General features: G+C 42.3%; 1 protein-coding gene across 2 annotated transcripts in view; it reads left to right on the top strand.

Moving 5' to 3' along the window:
• The window catches only part of rps6ka3b (ribosomal protein S6 kinase, polypeptide 3b), a 41,565-nt gene that overhangs the window by 18,217 nt on the left and 3,618 nt on the right, over positions 1-19,730 (top strand). Inside the window, exons 3-21 of one of the 2 annotated variants that reach the window (XM_068710280.1) lie at positions 9,602-9,718; positions 10,632-10,713; positions 11,138-11,218; positions 11,356-11,435; positions 11,569-11,675; positions 11,770-11,807; positions 13,753-13,895; positions 14,825-14,895; positions 15,219-15,307; positions 15,447-15,511; positions 16,532-16,634; positions 16,759-16,868; positions 17,373-17,495; positions 17,588-17,677; positions 18,171-18,329; positions 18,808-18,969; positions 19,075-19,151; positions 19,255-19,372; positions 19,579-19,719. In XM_068710280.1, coding sequence (XP_068566381.1) covers positions 9,602-9,718; positions 10,632-10,713; positions 11,138-11,218; positions 11,356-11,435; positions 11,569-11,675; positions 11,770-11,807; positions 13,753-13,895; positions 14,825-14,895; positions 15,219-15,307; positions 15,447-15,511; positions 16,532-16,634; positions 16,759-16,868; positions 17,373-17,495; positions 17,588-17,677; positions 18,171-18,329; positions 18,808-18,969; positions 19,075-19,151; positions 19,255-19,372; positions 19,579-19,719 — 1,956 coding nt within the window. Of the gene's footprint in view, positions 1-9,601; positions 9,719-10,631; positions 10,714-11,137; positions 11,219-11,355; positions 11,436-11,568; positions 11,676-11,769; positions 11,808-13,752; positions 13,896-14,824; positions 14,896-15,218; positions 15,308-15,446; positions 15,512-16,531; positions 16,635-16,758; positions 16,869-17,369; positions 17,496-17,587; positions 17,678-18,170; positions 18,330-18,807; positions 18,970-19,074; positions 19,152-19,254; positions 19,373-19,578; positions 19,720-19,730 lie in introns of both variants that reach the window. The other variant, XM_068710279.1, reaches the window with a different exon arrangement.

Here is a 19,730-nt window from a genome sequence, read left to right as displayed (position 1 = left end):
ATTCAGAGTTGTGTTTGTGTCGACGTATCCTCACACAACGGTTCATGTGATATCAAACTAAAACCTACTCCTCATTTACTCCTCGAGGATAGCAACACGAGTCAAATTCACCTCCTTTCATGCATACAGTCTTTTCAAAATAAACTTCCGTCTTCACAGGAAACAACTGTTAGAAAATTAGAAAAACATCGTGAAGTACTAAGTTATGTTTAGAAAAAGATCATGAAATACTGAGTTAGGTTTAGAAAAAGATCGTGAAATACAAAGTTAGGTTTAGAAAAAGATCGTGAAATACTAAGTTAGGTTTAGAAAAAGATCGTGAAATACTAAGTTAGGTTTAGAAAAAGATCGTGAAATACTAAGTTAGGTTTAGGAAAAGATCGTGAAATACTGAGTTAGGTTTAGAAAAAGATCGTGAAATACTGAGTTAGGTTTAGAAAAAGATCGTGAAATACTAAGTTAGATTTAGAAAAAGATTGTTAAATACTAAGTTATGTTTAGAAAAAGATCGCCGTTTGGGTTACAATAACCACAGACGTCCTTACACTGAAGTATTTAAGTTACATGACAAATAAATCAACATTGACATATTTCACACTCTTTCATTCAAGATTACGTATGAAATGCTGGATGAGACCAGCTTGGTTTGTGTCCACCTGATGACTGTTGAGTCCAATATTCACTCATTTTTAGCTCTGTTTTTGGTCTCCACCAGCTCCCTGAACTCCTGAATGTTCCACTTTCTCTCACCTGTTAGTGTACAGTGGTTCAACAGAGCTTGTTCTTGTGATATTAAATGTGCCGTTAAACCAAAACTATGAGCCAAAAGACATGAAAATGCTCAGTGCGGCTGTGGAGATGGTGATGACTCTACGAGCGGCGAGCTTCACCAAGAAGTTCACCAAAAACCTGTGCTGCTCTTTGTGTTATTAGATATCCATGGCCCAGTTCCACCTTGTCTTTTGCCCTCACTGGTGTGTGTGTGTGTGTGTGTGTGTGTGTGTGTGTGTGTGTGTGTGTGTGTGTGTGTGTGTGTGTGTGTTATATACCAGTAAGCACTCAGGGAAGGGAAAGCGACAACAGGTGAAAGTAATCCAATAAATGTCACGCATCCCGTGGACGGTCCAAACTGGCATTGTGTACATTGTGTTTGTGTGTGGTGGGGGGGGGGGGGGGGGGGGGGGGGGGGGGTGGTGACAGGTGGGGGATTTGTTGTGGAGGGTGTTTGTGTCCACATTGTGTCTGTGTTGGACTGTTCCAGTGTGTTGGACTGTTCCAGAGTGTTGGACTGTTCCAGAGTGTTGGACTGTTCCAGTGTGTTGGACTGTTCCAGTGTGTTGGACTGTTCCAGAGTGTTGGACTGTTCCAGTGTGTTGGACTGTTCCAGTGTGTTGGACTGTTCCAGTGTGTTGGACTGTTCCAGAGTGTTGGACTAGTGGTGTGAATAGTTTAATAGGATGTTATATTGATTCTTTGGACAACAGAAGGATATTTGCTGTCCTCACAAAGTCTTCCACGATACACTTTTGATTAAATTCAGCGGCCTGCGATCGATACGAGACGATATCATGTTCCCATTTAACACAATCAGTCACATTTATATCAACTCACGAGAAGCAACTAAGATATGAGTAGACAACTTCATCACTGGGCTCTGGAGGAAGGAGGGGCTCTGAAGGTGTCTCTTTAAGATGACGTCATGTTTGAATATGTCCTCTTTGCATCCATGATGTACTGGATCATTGAATCGATCTACATCGATCCACATCCATGTAGTCATGTGACGATGAGTTGATTCATCCATTAGAAAATCAACTATTTTAAATAATTGCCATTAAAATCATTTTAAAGTAGAAATGCAAACATTATCGAGTTCTTGTGTGAGAATGTGAGAATTTGCTGTTTTTGTATGTATGTATATGTACATATATGTATGTATATACATATATGTACATATACTGTATGTATGAATGTATGTGTATGTATGTATGTATGTATATGTACATATACTGTATGTATGTATATGTACATATCTGTCTGTATGTATATGTACATATACTGTATGTATGTATATGTACATATACTGTATGTATGTATGTATGTGTATGTATGTATGTGTATATATGTACATATCTGTATGTATGTATATGTACATATACTGTATGTATGTATGTATGTATGTATGTATATGTACATATACTGTATGTATGTATATGTACATATACTGTATGTATGAATGTATGTGTATGTATGTATGTGTATATATGTACATATCTGTATGTATGTATATGTACATATACTGTATGTATGTATGTGTATGTATGTACATATCTGTATGTATGTATACATGTATGTTTGTACACATATACATCATGTTAAGTTGTATATAATGTTACATAATCAGTTCAACACTTCGTCATGGTTCCAGTTGAGATGAATTGGCTTCATGTGTGACTTGTTGAAGTGGAGTGAAAATAGAAGTGGGAGTTCTTCTCCTCCTCGTGGTATTTACTCATTGGTGGGAGAAGTTATGTGACTGTGGAGTGGACGGGGATCTCCAGGACACCTGATGGAAACACTTGGTGGAAGGTTACAGCTGTGAGGGGGGGTGAGAGTAGGTGGGGAGGGGGATCCCGCTTCCCATCCCAAATTTGGAATCTCCCCCCTCCTCTGGGTATCCCCCCCCCTCTCTCCCAGTGACTCACCCTTGTTTGCCCGTCCCGGTCCAAGTCATTCACTCCGTTGCTCCAGACCGAACGCTCCCGGAGTCCTTCCTCAGCGATGGCGCAGGAGGCCAAGCGGGTCAAGTGTGTGAGCGCCGTCGCCGGCCTCGTCCGGGCGCTGAGGAGCCGGCTGAAGGCCCTCAGGCGGCTCCTGCTGCTCGCCGGGACGGACGGCAGCCGCCAAGAACCGGCACCGAGATTTGATGGAGGGGGGAAAGTTTTAGCTTGTTGTGGACCAGAGAACCCCACCAGTTTGTCTGTGAGTAGTCATGAGTGTGTGTGTGTGTGTGTGTATGTGTATGTGTGTGTGTGTGTGTGTGTGTGTGTGTGTGTGTGTGTCTGTCTGTCTGTCTGTCTCTGTGTGTCTGTCTCTGTGTGTGTGTGTGTGTGTGTGTGTGTGTGTGTGTGTGTGTGTGTTGTGAGTTTCATGTTACCTCCACCATCATCCCCTCCAACACTGACGTGTCCTTACATATTCACCATCAAACCAAGACTCTACTGTGCTGGTTTGGACCGGGTGGTATTGACAAAGTGGTGGAAGAAGTATTCAGATCCTTCACTGAAGTAAAAGTAGAAATACTAAAGTCTTAAAGAACCTAATTACAAGTAAAAGTCCTGTATTGTATATACCAGACTCTCTCTGGACCTCCTGGATCTGGGTCTGTCCACGGTGGACAGGTCTCTGCTGGAGTCTGAGCTGAAGGAGGTTCTGGTGAACCTGCATGAGTTCATCTGGTTTCACCAGAATCCGACCCGGTGGCTCCGATGACATCATTCAGAACAACTCTATAGAAACAGACCATCTTCTCTCTGATGGTCTCTGTACTGATGGAGGTCTGATAGAGGACCAGGACTACACTGAGACTGGTTCATATAGAGGACCAGGACTACACTGAGACTGGTTCAGGACCAGGTAAAGGTTCCTCACGGTAACTTCTTGTGTTCTGGAGCAGCGGTCAGACAGACAGAGGCTCGTGTTGCTCTGCAGCTTTGCAGCTTTGCAGCTCTGCAGCTCTGCAGCTCTGCAGCTCTGCAGCGTTCACGCTGACCTGATCTGAGGTCTGCGATGCGTCCGATGGGGACGTCTGCTGCCGTGTGCAGAACAGGCTCTCGAGGCCTTTTGATGACCTCTGATGGTGGACGGATGATGAGAGGTGTTGCTGTGCTGATGCGCTGCAGATCCTCCAGATGTTCCACCGTTAGCGACACGTCGGTACGGCGTGAACACGTCACCAAAGACTGACCGCCTCACGTGTTACGACGGCGCAGAGACTCTTGGAATACTTTGAAATAAATCTAATTTTCCTGATTTACTGCCAACAGATTAGCCAGCATTGTGTTTCTTTTAAACTGCTACTTTACTACATTAGTGATGTAACAGGTGATAGTTCTCAGTGTGGGGGAGTCGTGTGCGTCGGCCCGGCTGCTCCTTTGCTGCTTTAATTTGAAATTCTCAGAGATTCGTCATTTCGTCCGGCTCATTCTTCTTCATGAATATCTGACACGTTAAATCATAGGATATCTTTTACACGTGAAGGTCAGTTCAGTCGTCATGTTTAGTCAGCCTGTGAAAACGGTTTCAGCTTTTGAGTTGCATTATGGGAAGTGTAGGATTCAGCATTGTCTTTGGAGCTTCATTCATAGAAGGACGAGAAGGAAATCTCTCTGCTGCAATCATTTCACCTTAAATCTGTCATTTAAATAATCTGTCATTTAAATCATAATTTAAATTATCTGTCATTTAAATAATTCAATTGAATTATTAATAATACAATATAATATTAGTAATATAATATAAATATAATAATTTAATATTCGTAATATAATTTAGATATGATATTATATTAGTAATATATAAATATAATAATATAATATTAGTAATATAATTTAGATATAATATTATATTAGTAATATAATATAAATATAATAATATGATATAAATATAATAATATAATATTTCTAATATAGATATCATAAGATTAATAATATAATAATAATTCAACTTAATTAATGGAAGTGCAATACTACATTGCTGCAGTTCCTCTTTGAAGCAAACTTACAATTCATTTCATTAAAGTCAAAGTTACCTGATAAAGAAACCTGTTCAAGTATCTTTTCAAAACTGAAACTATTAATTATGGAAACTATTGTGATAACTGATTAAATGTTTTAATCTGAATATTTTGGACTACAGGACAAAAAACAACAAAACAAATAATGTAGAAAACTAAAAGCAAAATGTGTATTTGTTGCAGCATTATATCAATCAACAGATTTAGTTTAGACTCACTTTAATGGATGTAAAACTGAGCGTCTGGGTTCATTCGTGTGATTGGAAACAGAAGTCCTCAAAGTGCTCCGTAAATAACGAGGAGATGTGAGCGTCTATGAAACCGATACCAGCAAAAAGCTCCGACCTGTACGAGACCTTCATGTTCCCTCTTCACTGACCGCCACAACCGTCACAACCAGGACGCAACGGGACAGTTTGTTCTGCGGATCAACGGCTGACATGTTTTTATTTACCACCTGTGACATTTATGCTAATTTCTGTTCATTACAAAAGAGCCAAAGAGTCCAGTTGGAACGCTGTGTGTGTGTGTGTGTGTGTGTGTGTGTGTGTGTGTGTGTGTGTGTGTGTGTGTGTGTGTGTGTGTGAGAGAGTGTGTGTGATTCTATGAACTGTGCACGATTGAGATGGAGATAAACGCTAACGGGGACAATAACGGGGTTATTAGAGAGGCAGGTAGAGTGTGTGTGTGTGTGTGTGTGTGTGTGTGTGTGTGTGTGTGTGTGTGTGTGTGTGTGTGTGTGTGTGTGTGTGTGTGTGTGTGTGTGTGTGTGTGTGTTCAGAGCACAGGTGCTGGGTTTGCAGTTTTAATCCGTGTGATTAAGAGGTGCTACATGAGCATCCTGTCGCTCAGGCTCTGATCCTCCATCTGTGGTCTGACTCACACACACTCACACACACTCACACACACTCACACACACACACACACACACACACACACACACACACACACGGAAATTCATCATTCCTAAGCTCCTCATCTTCTCAAACATTTCACCAATCTCATTTTCTCAGACGGTCAGCAGCGTCCCAACTCTCTCTCTCTCTCTCTCTCTCTCTCTCTGTGTGTGTGTGTGTGTGTGTGTGTGTGTGTTTGTTCGTCCGTCAGCTGTTTTGCGTCTCTCTGCTTCATCCTGATGGAGGAATCTCATTCACACGTTCACCGGTGTGATGTTTCGTACCCGCTGCTGATGACATGCGGCGTAAATCGCATGTTTGCGTGTGTGGCTTTACATTAAAGACATGAACAGGTTCTTCATGAAAGAAACCTACATTTCTGAACAAAAATGGCCGCACGAGAGTCTAAAATTGGCTGAATTGTGGATTTAAATCTGGATCAAAGCTGATCTAAGACACATTAAACAACTTTCAAACCTCGACAGTTTTAAGGACACATTTTCTTCTTCACCAAAAAGTTTAACCAGCTCAAGCTGAGAGGATTAAACTGTAACTGTGCTTAAATGTTATGGTACTTTCATTTTAATTCTACTCCACTCTATGTCAGAGGCTCGTCATGTTCTTTTTAATCCACTTCATTGATCTGAGAGCTTATATCTTTAGATTCATATTTTCCAGTGCATTCATAAACATTATAAAGTAGATTAAACCACCCATCTGTGTGTTAAGTAGGTAGAGTTAGTTCTATTTAAACCAGCTACAACATTAAAACGCTGTTGTGTAGTGGAGAATTATGCAACACAATCCAATATAATATATATATATAATATATGTTTTATAGAGTGGCCCCTTTGAGTGTGCTGTGTAATAAAATAAAAGACTTTGTTTAGTCAAGTAATCAATCGTTTTGGTCTCAGTTAGTCGTTATTAAGGCTTTTTCATGTTTAATGACCTATTTTCCAAAGAACTTATGAGCTCATCTCTGATAAACACAAGATTTAAAGTGGTGCTTTGTGGAGAAACCCAGTTTATAAGGCCGTCTAATATTGGTTTAAGTTATTACTGGTCTAAGACAGGTTATTACTGGTCTAAGACAGGTTATTACTGGTTAAAGGCAGGTTATTACTGGTTAAAGTCAGGTTATTGCTGGTCTACGGCAGGTTATTACTGGTTAAAGACAGGTTATTACTGGTTTAAGACAGGTTATTGCTGGTTTAAGGCAGGTTATTACTGGTTAAAGACAGGTTATTACTGGTTTAAGGCAGGTTATTACTGGTTAAAGACAGGTTATTACTGGTTAAAGACAGGTTATTACTGGTTTAAGACAGGTTATTACTGGTTTAAGACAGGTTATTACTGGTTTAAGGCAGGTTATTACTGGTTTAAGGCAGGTTATTACTGGTTAAAGACAGGTTATTACTGGTTTAAGACAGGTTATTACTGGTCTAAGACAGGTTATTACTGGTCAAAGACAGGTTATTACTGGTTTAAGGCAGGTTATTACTGGTTAAAGACAGGTTATTACTGGTCTAAGTTAGGTTATTACTGGTTAAAGACAGGTTATTACTGGTCTAAGTTAGGTTATTACTGGTTTAAGGCAGGTTATTACTGGTTAAAGACAGGTTATTACTGGTCTAAGTTAGGTTATTACTGGTTAAAGACAGGTTATTACTGGTCTAAGTTAGGTTATTACTGGTTTAAGGCAGGTTATTACTGGTTAAAGACAGGTTATTACTGGTCTAAGTTAGGTTATTACTGGTTTAAGACAGGTTATTACTGGTTAAAGACAGGTTATTACTGGTCTAAGTTAGGTTATTACTGGTCTAAGACAGGTTATTGCTGGTCTACAGCAGGTTATTACTGGTTTAACACAGGTTATTACTGGTTTAAGGCAGGTTATTACTGTTAAAGACAGGTTATTACTGGTTTAAGGCAGGTTATTACTGGTTTAAGGCAGGTTATTACTGGTTAAAGACAGGTTATTACTGGTTAAAGACAGGTTATTACTGGTTTAAGGCAGGTTATTACTGGTTTAAGGCAGGTTATTACTGGTTAAAGACAGGTTATTACTGGTTTAAGGCAGGTTATTACTGGTTAAAGACAGGTTATTACTGGTTTAGGGCAGGTTATTACTGGTCTACGGCAAGTTATTACTGGTTAAAGACAGGTTATTACTGGTCTACGGCAGGTTATTACTGGTTTAAGGCAGGTTATTACTGGTTAAAGACAGGTTATTACTGGTTTAAGGCAGGTTTTTACTGGTTAAAGACAGGTTATTACTGGTTAAAGACAGGTTATTACTGGTCTACGGCAGGTTATTACTGGTTAAAGACAGGTTATTACTGGTTTAAGGCAGTATGGTATTAGTATTTAGTCTAATAGTTTTATAGATTGATTTACCAACATAATCGTATGACTGTTAGTCGACTAAGACTTTATTTGACCTACATTTCCGGATAACACTTTTGTACTTTCTAAACATTATTTATTTATTAAGTATTTTTTTGTGTTTTGTTGTGAGGTATTGGCACTTTTACTTCATTAAAGTATCATAGTAAAGTACTCCAGAATATGACCTTCTCCCCATGAGGAAGAGGGAATAAGAACGACAGAGCTGCAAACCACAGAGGAGAGGTGATAACAGTTCAAATAAAGACAGAAAATAGGCGAGAAAATAGGAGGGAGGAAGGGAGGGAGAAAGGAAGGGAGGGAGGGAGGAAGGGAGGGAGGGAGGGAGGGGGAGATGTCTCTGAGGGAGCGAGAAAGAGGGAGAGAGGTAGACACAGAGTAAGAGAGAGAGAGAGAGAGAAGCGTTCTCCATCCTGTAGCCTCTCAGTCGATGCACGGGAGCATGTTAGCGCCACAGAGCCTCAGCCGCCGTCGGGACTACAGGACCCACAATGCACTGGGACACCCGGCAGCCAGCCGGTCACCCACCTGGGAACTACAGGTACGGAGGAAAAGGAGAGAGTGAAGCGGTAGAAGGAAGACCAAGTAGGTGGACAGAGAGAGAGAGAGAGAGAGAAGGACCGGGAGAAGAGGATGGAGTTGGGAGTGCAGAGCAGAGAGGATGATGGGGGATGTAGTCTTTGTTCACCTGTTTACTTGTTTGGATTATGGCATCGATATCCAGAGTACGCTGAGCATGAAGCTAGGAGGCTTTAGAGTTTGAACGAGGGATGTGTCACTGAGTACAGTCACACGGTATGGTATCATTAGTCACTCAGCTACAGAGGGGAGCAGGTATCGGGGGTGTGTGTGTGTGTGTGTGTGTGTGTGTGTATGTGTGTGTGTGTGTGTGTGTGTGTGTGTGTGTGTGTGTGAGATATCCCACTGAGCGGATGACGAACATTCGGGAACCCTGCTCAACCTGTTGAGTGAATCACTGAGACGAAGGGAAAACATTCTCACACTGATAACATCGCGACTCTTCAGGATTGTTTTGTTTTTGGATTTACCTGCTGCTTTATGAACCGCATTTCCCAGAATGCCTTTCAAGAAATGAATAACAACACCCAGATAACATGCCTGAACTTGCTCCGTCCAGCTGCTTGTTGTTAAGTGTAGAATGTAGAAATACAGCATTCTGTTAGTGTAGAAACTTGCTCACTGCCTGCAATGCATTCTGGTCTATTGAGGCTAAAAAATAAGACTTAAATTAAGATTAAAGCGTTGCTAAGTCATCATTTATTGGTGAATTTAAAAGCACAAACTATGAGCAATGTTAAGAAAACTCTTGCTCGTATGATACTTTGTATGTGGACAGAAGTATGTGGACACCCCAAAGTAAATCCTTTGATGTACTTTTGATCAGTCGTCTGTCCCGGTTTGGGCTAAACGTCTTAAAGAAGTTCACAGAATGAGCACTTGAGGCCGGACCAGCGATGAACACTGTTGTGTGTGTTTACAGGACGACGTGCCGATGAAGGAGATCAGCATCACTCACCATGTGAAGGAGGGCTCAGAGAAGGCCGACCCACGACAGTTCGAGCTCCGCAAAGTCCTCGGACAAGGCTCCTTCGGCAAGGTGTGTGTGTGTGTGTGTGTGTGTGTGTGTGTGTGTGTGTTTATGTGTTTATGTGTTTATTTCCCTGTCTGTGTGTTTGTGTGTGTGTGTGTGTAAACGTGGGTTTCATTCCACAATGTTTTCATTTTTGAAGTGTTTTTGAGAGCCCGTTGCCGTGGAGACGGCAGTCTGAGGGCCCTTCACTGTCCCGCTCAGTATCATTGTCTTTGTGAATGAACAATGTGTGTGTGTGTGTGTTAATCTACATAAGTGTGAACAAGAAGAAGAAGAAAGGAGACAAACCCAAACAAACAAACAAACACACACGCATGTAATAGAGAGGGGAAGTCCCGCCCCTTACGGTGGACCACCATGGGATAGTTAACGGAGAAAGACACATAATGACGTGATTTACTCATATGATGTTTGGTGACGTACATTGTGCGAGACGAGAGATGTGGGTCACTGATCGGTTTCACACAAAACTAAATGATACGACAAATTTATGTGTTAAAGCTGCATTCTCTCTAGTGTCCACCAGGGGGCGACTCCTCTGGTTGTATAGAAGTCTAGTCTAAAATGACTCTACTTCTCTCTTGATTTATTCCCTCAGTAAACATTGTAAACATGAGTTTATGGTCTCAATCTCTAGTTTACAGTCTTCTTCAATACAGCATGATGTTCATTTAGTACATTATGCTCCATTTAGAGTCAAACAGACCATAAAGCAGGGGATGATTTAGGGGCGGGGCTACACGCTGATTGACAGATCTCCGTATATGGCCTCTCTACGTCACTCCTCCTCAGTCCAGATATGGTCACTTCCTGTTCACTGGTTGCTAAAAACCAAGATGCCGACGACTAAAGTGTGCGTGTGTGTGTGTGTGTGTGTGTGTGTGTGTGTGTGTGTGTGTGTGTGTGTGTGTGTGTGTAGGTGTTTCTGGTGAGGAAGGTCACGGGACCAGACGCCGGTCAGCTCTACGCCATGAAAGTCCTGAAGAAAGCTACACTAAAAGGTACGATAAAGATCTTCTTCTTCTTCTTAAACTAAGAAGTTGAAGTGAAGTTGAATAGAAACAGATGATCTACGTGAAAGTGTGTTTTTTGTATTTGCTCAGTCGTAGGAATTTCACACCTTAACGTGAGACCAGACAGAGATGAAGAGGTGAAGGGAGAGAGGAAGAGGAGGAGCAGTAATGTTTCAGCTCAAGTTATACGCCATCTGGTGGTGGAAAGAAATACAACACGCTCCTTTAACTGTCGTTTATTTGCTTCCTTCTTTTCCTTCCTCTCTCCTCTTCCTCATCTGGGAGTCTCTCCAGAATAGAAACACCAGATAAGGGAGGCGTGTTTCAGTGCTTTATCTGGTGATTTATATGTGTGTGTGTGTGTGTGTGTGTGTGTGTGTGTGTGTGTGTGTGTGTGTGTTTGTGTTTCCAGTGCGTGACCGGGTCAGGACAAAGATGGAGAGAGACATCCTGGTGGAAGTCAACCATCCCTTCATTGTCAAACTGCACTACGGTGAGTCAGCCAATCCCAGGCCGTCGGCGGTGAGTCACCGGCCAATCAGAACTCACGGCTCCTTCTTGTAGCCGGGGGGGGGGGGGGGGGGGGGACTTCTCACAGCTGATCTGGATGTTTTTGTTTCCTCCCCTCAGCGTTTCAGACGGAGGGGAAGCTCTACCTGATCCTGGACTTCCTCAGAGGAGGAGACCTCTTCACTCGTCTCTCTAAAGAGGTAACTCCTCTTCATCACTTTGGGTTCAACACAAGGAGAGGAATCCTTCGTATGAATCACAATACTTATGTTGTGTGTGAATCACAATACTTATGTTGTGTGTGAATCACAATACTTATGTTGTGTGTTGTAGGTGATGTTCACAGAGGAGGACGTGAAGTTTTATCTGGCAGAGCTCGCGCTGGCCCTCGATCACCTTCACGGCCTGGGCATCATTTACAGAGACCTCAAGCCAGAGAAGTAGGCACACACACACACACACACACACACACACACACACACACAGTCATGCTGCAGTATAAATGTTTGATAAAACTCATTTCTGTTATTTCAGCATCCTGCTCGATGAGGAGGGACACATCAAGCTGACCGGTGCGTAATATTACTGTGTGTGTCTGTGTGTGTGTGTGTGTGTGTGTCTGTGTGTGTGTGTGTGTGTGTGTGTGTGTGTGTGTGTGTGTGTGTGTGTGTGTGTGTGTGTGTGTTTACCAGTAGTGGAGGAAGTATTCAGATCACTTACTACAGTAAAAGTACTAATACCACACAGTACAAATACTCTGTTATCGTAAAATGTTCCTTCAGTAAAAGTATGTGCGTCATTAAGATGTAGTTAAAGTATTTAAACTGTGATTGTTCTACTCTAATATATATATATATATATATATATATATATATATATATATATATATATATATTATTATTACTCTTATATTAATGTAAAAGCAGGATGTTTAGTCCAAACCTCAACATCATTACTGATGCATTGACATTATTACTCTGATGCATTGACATTATTACTGATGCATTGACATTATTACTGATGCATTGACATTATTACTGATGCATTGACATCATTACTGATGCATTGATATCATTACTGATGCATTGACATTATTACTGATGCATTGACATTATTACTGATGCATTGATATCATTACTGATGCATTGACATTATTACTGATGCATTGATATCATTACTGATGCATTGACATCATTACTGATGCATTGACATTATTACTCTGACGCATTGACATTATTACTGATGCATTGACATCATTACTGATGCATTGACATTATTACTGATGCATTGACATTATTACTCTGATGCATTGACATTATTACTGATGCATTGACATTATTACTGATGCATTGATATCATTACTGATGCATTGACATTATTACTGATGCATTGACATCATTACTGATGCATTGACATTATTACTGATGCATTGACATTATTACTCTGATGCATTGACATTATTACTGATGCATTGACATTATTACTCTGATGCATTGACATTATTACTGATGCATTGACATTATTACTGATGCATTGACATTATTACTGATGCATTGACATCATTACTGATGCATTGACATTATTACTGATGCATTGACATTATTACTGATGCATTGACATCATTACTGATGCATTGACATTATTACTGATGCATTGACATCATTACTGATGCATTGACATTATTACTGATGCATTGACATCATTACTGATGCATTGACATTATTACTGATGCATTGACATTATTACTGATGCATTGACATTATTACTCTGATGCATTGACATTATTACTGATGCATTGACATTATTACTGATGCATTGACATTATTACTGATGCATTGACATCATTACTGATGCATTGACATTATTACTGATGCATTGACATTATTACTGATGCATTGACATCATTACTGATGCATTGACATTATTACTGATGCATTGACATCATTACTGATGCATTGACATTATTACTGATGCATTGACATCATTACTGATGCATTGACATTATTACTGATGCATTGACATTATTACTCTGATGCATTGACATTATTACTCTGATGCATTGACATTATTACTGATGCATTGACATTATTACTGATGCATTGACATTATTACTGATGCATTGACATTATTACTGATGCATTGACATCATTACTGATGCATTGACATTATTACTGATGCATTGACATCATTACTGATGCATTGACATTATTACTGATGCATTGACATTATTACTGATGCATTGACAATATTACTCTGATGCATTGACATCATTACTGATGCATTGACATCATTACTGATGCATTGACATTATTACTGATGCATTGACATCATTACTGATGCATTGACATTATTACTGATGCATTGACATTATTACTCTGATGCATTGACATTATTACTCTGATGCATTGACATCATTACTGATGCATTGACATTATTACTGATGCATTGACATCATTACTAGCATTACTAATTTGTGTCCGTGCTCCCTGGCGGTCTGCTCCTCCTCTGTGCGCTCAGACTTCGGCCTCAGTAAGGAGTCCGTGGACCACGAGAACAAGGCGTACTCCTTCTGTGGGACGGTGGAGTACATGGCCCCCGAGGTGGTGAACCGGCGAGGACACACGCACAGCGCCGACTGGTGGTCGTACGGCGTGCTCATGGTGAGAGGAGCGCCCGCTGCCGTTTGTTGATGCAGTAGAATTAACCCTGCTGCTCTGCTCATCCCAACAGCCAATCACAGAGGAGCAGCGTTAAAGAAGCATCAACACTGCTCTACCATAGTTAATACAGTTATTGAACTGGTTGGTATGTTGGGATTATGACCATTCAGCCTCATTAGATAATAATAACACGATGGAGAGAACATGAAAGAGCATCTGAAGTTATGAACTTATATCACTTTAAAAACATTATGATACAGAGTGTAAAGCAGTAGAGTAGAGACGTCACCATTACTTTAGATTTTTTTAGTTTTTTTTAATTAATTAAAATTAATTAATTAATTAATTTAAATAATAAAAAAAAACCCACATAATTCTATATTTTACATTTAAAAAATGTTAATATATATTTTATGAATTTTATATATGTTTATTTGTTTCCGTTTTGGTTATTGAATTATTCAGGTCATAAATGGATCAACAGGTCAGTTTTTAAGTTTAAAAGGTAAATATACATTAAGTATATACTGCTATACATGGAGAGAAAAGGAGTAATATTGATAGTAAATAGACTAATAAAGAAATAAACAATAATAACAACAAATAGATAAAGAAATGAATTAGAAATTAATATATCAAAATATTAAAAATATTAGAAATCTAAGTCCAAATGAATGAATTAAAAAAGCCAGTAAAAAGAATAAGTATATAAATAAAAATACTATTAAAAATAAAAAATAAATGTAATGAAGTAAAGGATAAAAGAGAAAATTAACAAGAAAAGGTTTATTTATTACGTGAATACGCTGAGGTAATAAAGCTATCAACAATAAACACTTCTCAGTTTTGGTTTCACAGATGTTTCACAGATGTTTGTTGCTGTTTGTCGTGCAAAGCGCTGACCTGTTGGTTGTTGTTCTGTCTCTCAGTTCGAGATGCTGACGGGAACGCTGCCGTTTCAGGGCAAAGACCGGAAAGAGACGATGACCATGATCCTCAAGTAAGAAACTGTACACCGTCCCAACGCTCCCCCTCCTCCCCTCCTCCCCTCCTCCCCCCTCGAGGCTCCATGTTAGAGGAGATAGAGTGCAGCACTCAGGAGGAAGAGGAAGAGGAAGATGAAATATTAACCCGTCCTGGTTCCTCCGTCGTCTCTCTGAATGTAAAGTGCTGAGCGGACTCTCTGCAGAGCGCTGACTGCGCTTCCTGTGCCGTCGGCTCGTCTTTCAGATACTTTCAGTTTGGATACTCGATACGGACGATTAACAACAAAAGCGATGGGCTGCAGCTCACCGCAGCTATTCTGATGTGTTTGTTTCTCAGGGCCAAGCTGGGAATGCCACAGTTCTTGAGTTCAGAAGCTCAGAGTCTCCTCAGGAACCTCTTCAAACGCAACCCTTCCAACAGACTAGGTACAAAAAGATTCAACACGCTCATACAAACTATCTGAAATGCATGCATCGTTCAGATTCACTGTATATGAATATCCACAAATCAACGTTCGTGCAGCAGATTCCTGATGTGACCAATAACAGGAAGGGTTGTTTGCAGGAGCTGGACCAGACGGCGTGGAGGAGATCAAGAGGCATCAGTTCTTCAGCACCATCGACTGGAACGTCAGTGTCTCCTCTCAATACACTTCATCTTTAAGTTACTGTGAGGAACTTTAGCTGGTCCTGAACCAGTCTCAGTGTAGTCCTGGTCCTCTCTATGAACCAGTCTCAGTGTAGTCCTGGTCCTCTCTATGAACCAGTCTCAGTGTAGTCCTGGTCCTCTCTATGAACCAGTCTCAGTGTAGTCCTGGTCCTCTATATGAACCAGTCTCAGTGTAGTCCTGGTCCTCTATATGAACCAGTCTCAGTGTAGTCCTGGTCCTCTATATGATCCAGTCTCAGTGTAGTCCTGGTCCTCTATATGAACCAGTCTCAGTGTAGTCCTGGTCCTCTATATGAACCAGTCTCGGTGTAGTCCTGGTCCTCTATATGAACCAGTCTCGGTGTAGTCCTGGTCCTCTATATGAACCAGTCTCGGTGTAGTCCTGGTCCTCTATATGAACCAGTCTCAGTGTAGTCCTGATCCTCTCTATGAACCAGTCTCAGTGTAGTCCTGATCCTCTCTATGAACCAGTCTCAGTGTAGTCCTGGTCCTCTCTATGAACCAGTCTCAGTGTAGTCCTGATCCTCTATATGAACCAGTCTCAGTGTAGTCCTGGTCCTCTATATGAACCAGTCTCAGTGTAGTCCTGGTCCTCTATCAGACCTCCATCAGTACAGAGACCATCAGAGAGGAGGAGAGCTCAGCTCCCGGCAGCAGCAGCAGCAGCGTCTCCTCCTCCTCCAGGAGCAGAGCTTCTCCTCTCTGCTGGAGACCCAGGACGTATCGCTGGACCCGCTGGAGGGAAGGGAGGCACAGGAGAACCAGAACCAGGACTGAGAGGCGCAGACTCTCAGACCCTGCTGCAGTAGAATAAGAGGTTTTCTAAAGGGACTCTGGTGCTCAGAGACACTACAGCTTTAGTCCACAGGGACCAACAGAACCAACAGAACGTTAAAGTTCCTCACAGTGACTTTTAGTAACATGCTCATCAGTGTTCTTCATGATTTAAATATTAACATCACTCTTCCTCTTCCATGTAGAAACTCTTCCGCAGAGAGCTTCCTCCTCCCTTCAAACCGGCTGCAGGACGACCTGACGACACGTTCTATTTTGATCCAGAGTTCACAGCGAAAACACCCAGAGGTGCAGACTGTCACCTCCTCCTCCTCCTCCTCCTCCTCCTCCTCCTCCTCCTCACGTCACACACCACTGAGCTGAACTACATCCTGATTTTTTTCAACAGCTGTTTTCTGTGTTTGTGTCTCAGACTCTCCGGGGGTTCCTCCCAGTGCCAACGCCCACCAGCTGTTCAGAGGGTTCAGTTTTGTGGCCATAACAGAAGAGGACACACAACCAATACCCAGCACTATTGTACAGGTACACACACACACACACACACACACACACATGCATTTTAACACATCTCAGAGGCAGAAATGATCTGATTTATAGAGTAAAACCTAAATGAACATCATGCTGTATTGAAGAAGACTGTAAACTAGAGATTGAGACCATAAACTCATGTTTACAATGTTTACTGAGGGAATAAATCAAGAGAGAAGTAGAGTCATTTTAGACTAGACTTCTAAACAACCAGAGGAGTCGCCCCCTGGTGGACACTAGAGAGAATGCAGGTTTAAGGCTTCACCCCTTCAGAGCCGGAGCTCGTCTCCTGGATAAAAGGCTTCCAGGGCGAGGGAGGACTAGCTGGAGAGCCATTAGGAGATCTGAGGCTGCTGATGAAAGCCTCCCAATGGCAGCGGATCAGAGAGATCCATCGGGCGACTGAGCGATGGCGTCTGAAGTTAAAAGTCGATCCCCTGAATCAATGAGTATTATTAGTAACGTCTGCGTTGACGTTTGTGTCTCTGCATGCAGCAGCTCCACAGAAGCACGTCTCAGTTTTCGGACGCCTACGAGATCAAAGAGGACATCGGCGTCGGCTCGTACTCCATCTGTAAGCGCGGCGTACACAAAGGGACCGGCATGGAGTACGCGGTCAAGGTGAGGGACACACGGCGTCCACGCAGAGACACCGGCGTGTTTTATGTTCAGCTTTACCCCCTGTAACGTAAAAAAACGTCGTTTGTCCACAGATCATCAGCAAGTCCAAGAAAGACCCGACGGAGGAGGTGGAGATCCTGCTGAGATACGGGCAACATCCCAACATCATCACCCTGAAGGACGTGAGTCACGCCGAACTCTCTCTGAGCGGAGATTTTATTCTGAAAATCCAACGTTTCATCGGCTGCGTGACTCAGTCGGGGGTCAGCTGGTGGATAAATAAAGAAGCGAATGTTTCAGTGACTCACTCTTAATTATTGGAGGTAAAAATACGCCTCGCTGCCCTCAGCTGAAGACCATTTTAACTGCATTCAAGCTTCTTCTGGTGCTGTTGGCTGCTACAGATTCAGCTCTTTGTCTGAATGATAAATACATATTTATTATGTTCATAGTATAATAGTTCCAGTTTAATTCTCTGCATAGTTTTGTTTCCCTACATGGGATCAATAAAGTTAATCTTTTCTTACCTTAAGTACAGTATCATAGGTTGACAGATGATGCGTTCGAGGAGCGTCAGAAAGATTAAAAGCTGGCGGTAGAGGCGGTCTCTACAGCTGTGCTGAACGGTGCCGTCTTCTCGGCCGTTTGAGTGAAGCCTGCCTGTCCGTCCCGCAGGTGTACGACGACGGCCGCTCGGTGTTCCTGGTGACGGAGCTGATGAAAGGAGGCGAGCTGCTCGACAAGATCCTGCGACAGAAGTTCTTCTCTGAGCGAGAGGCCAGCGCCGTCCTCTACACCATCACCAAGACGGTGGAGTACCTGCACGTACAGGGGGTGAGATCTCCACCGCTCATGGGACACAGAGACTAAATGCTTGACTGTAACTCACTCACTGGTGGAATGAAATGTGATAAAGAACGTTTTATCTCCAGAAAATAACAAGAAGAAGTTTGTTTTTCTCCTTCAATAATAACTATTGTAACAGAGATAAAAAACAGTATAATTCAGATGCCAAACGTAATATTTACTTGTTAGGTCCAGCTTGTTGCAGGCTGCTTTTATTGTGAAACTCTTGACGCTGAAACAGGAAGCTGTTCCTGTTTTGAATCTCAGCTTCCTGAATGCTGACTTCTCCTCTTCTCATTCAGCTGTTGTCAGAGGATCTTTTCTCCACGTACTAAACGAAATAACATCTGTTGGTGAAGACACCTACAAAATAAAGGCATGAAAGACTGTCGTCCTCTGAGACGTCCGACTGGACACAACCCAGCTTCCTCCGTCTCTGAAGTTCGAGCTGCTTCCTGTCTTGCAGGTGGTGCACAGAGACCTGAAGCCCAGCAACATCCTCTACGTGGACGAGAGCGGGAACGCCGAGTCCATCCGGATCTGCGACTTTGGTTTCGCCAAACAGCTGAGAGCGGAGAACGGGCTGCTCATGACGCCGTGTTACACCGCCAACTTTGTGGCGCCCGAGGTACGCCGCCGTCCATCTGTTGTCCTCAAATGAAGCTGAACGACCACCGTGTCTCAGCAGAGTGTTCTCAGGACAGATGTTTAGTCTCCCTGTGTTTTGCGTCAGGTGTTGAAGAAGCAGGGCTACGACGCGGCCTGTGACATCTGGAGTCTGGGAGTGCTGCTCTACACCATGCTGACGGGGTAAAACACACAGTTCATGACCGTCAGAAGACGTGGAGACAGTAACACTGAGGTGAATGACAATCTGTTCATCTCAATAATAACAAAGGCACAATCTCTTCAGGTTCACTCCCTTCGCTAACGGACCGGAGGACACGCCGGAGGAGATCTTGGCTCGTATCGGCAGCGGGAAGTTCTCTCTAACTGGAGGATACTGGAACTCTGTGTCTGCAGAGGCCAAGGTACACACACACACACACACACACACACACACACACACACACACACACACACACACACAGAACCAGGGTGTTGGGGGTGTGTCTTTATGATGCATAAATCTGTTAGAAAATGGAGAGAGAAATAAATAGATATCGACTGAAGACAAGTAAACAAATATCAAACAGGTGTAGCTTTCACAGGATCTGAACACCTCTGACCCACTCAGGACCTGGTGTCCAAGATGCTCCATGTGGACCCCCACAGGAGGCTGACGGCGGGTCAGGTCCTCCGACACCCCTGGGTGACGCACCGAGACCAGCTGCCCAAATACACCCTGAACAGACAGGACGCCCCACACCTGGTCAAGGTTAGACACGC

This window comes from Cebidichthys violaceus, unplaced genomic scaffold (genome assembly GCF_023349555.1).
Source record: "Cebidichthys violaceus isolate CVI_PGR_0920_01 unplaced genomic scaffold, fCebVio1.0.p SCAF_15, whole genome shotgun sequence".
Lineage (NCBI taxonomy): Eukaryota > Metazoa > Chordata > Actinopteri > Perciformes > Stichaeidae > Cebidichthys > Cebidichthys violaceus.
The sequence above is the reverse complement of the archived record's forward strand: the minus strand, read 5'-3'. Positions and strand labels throughout refer to the sequence as shown.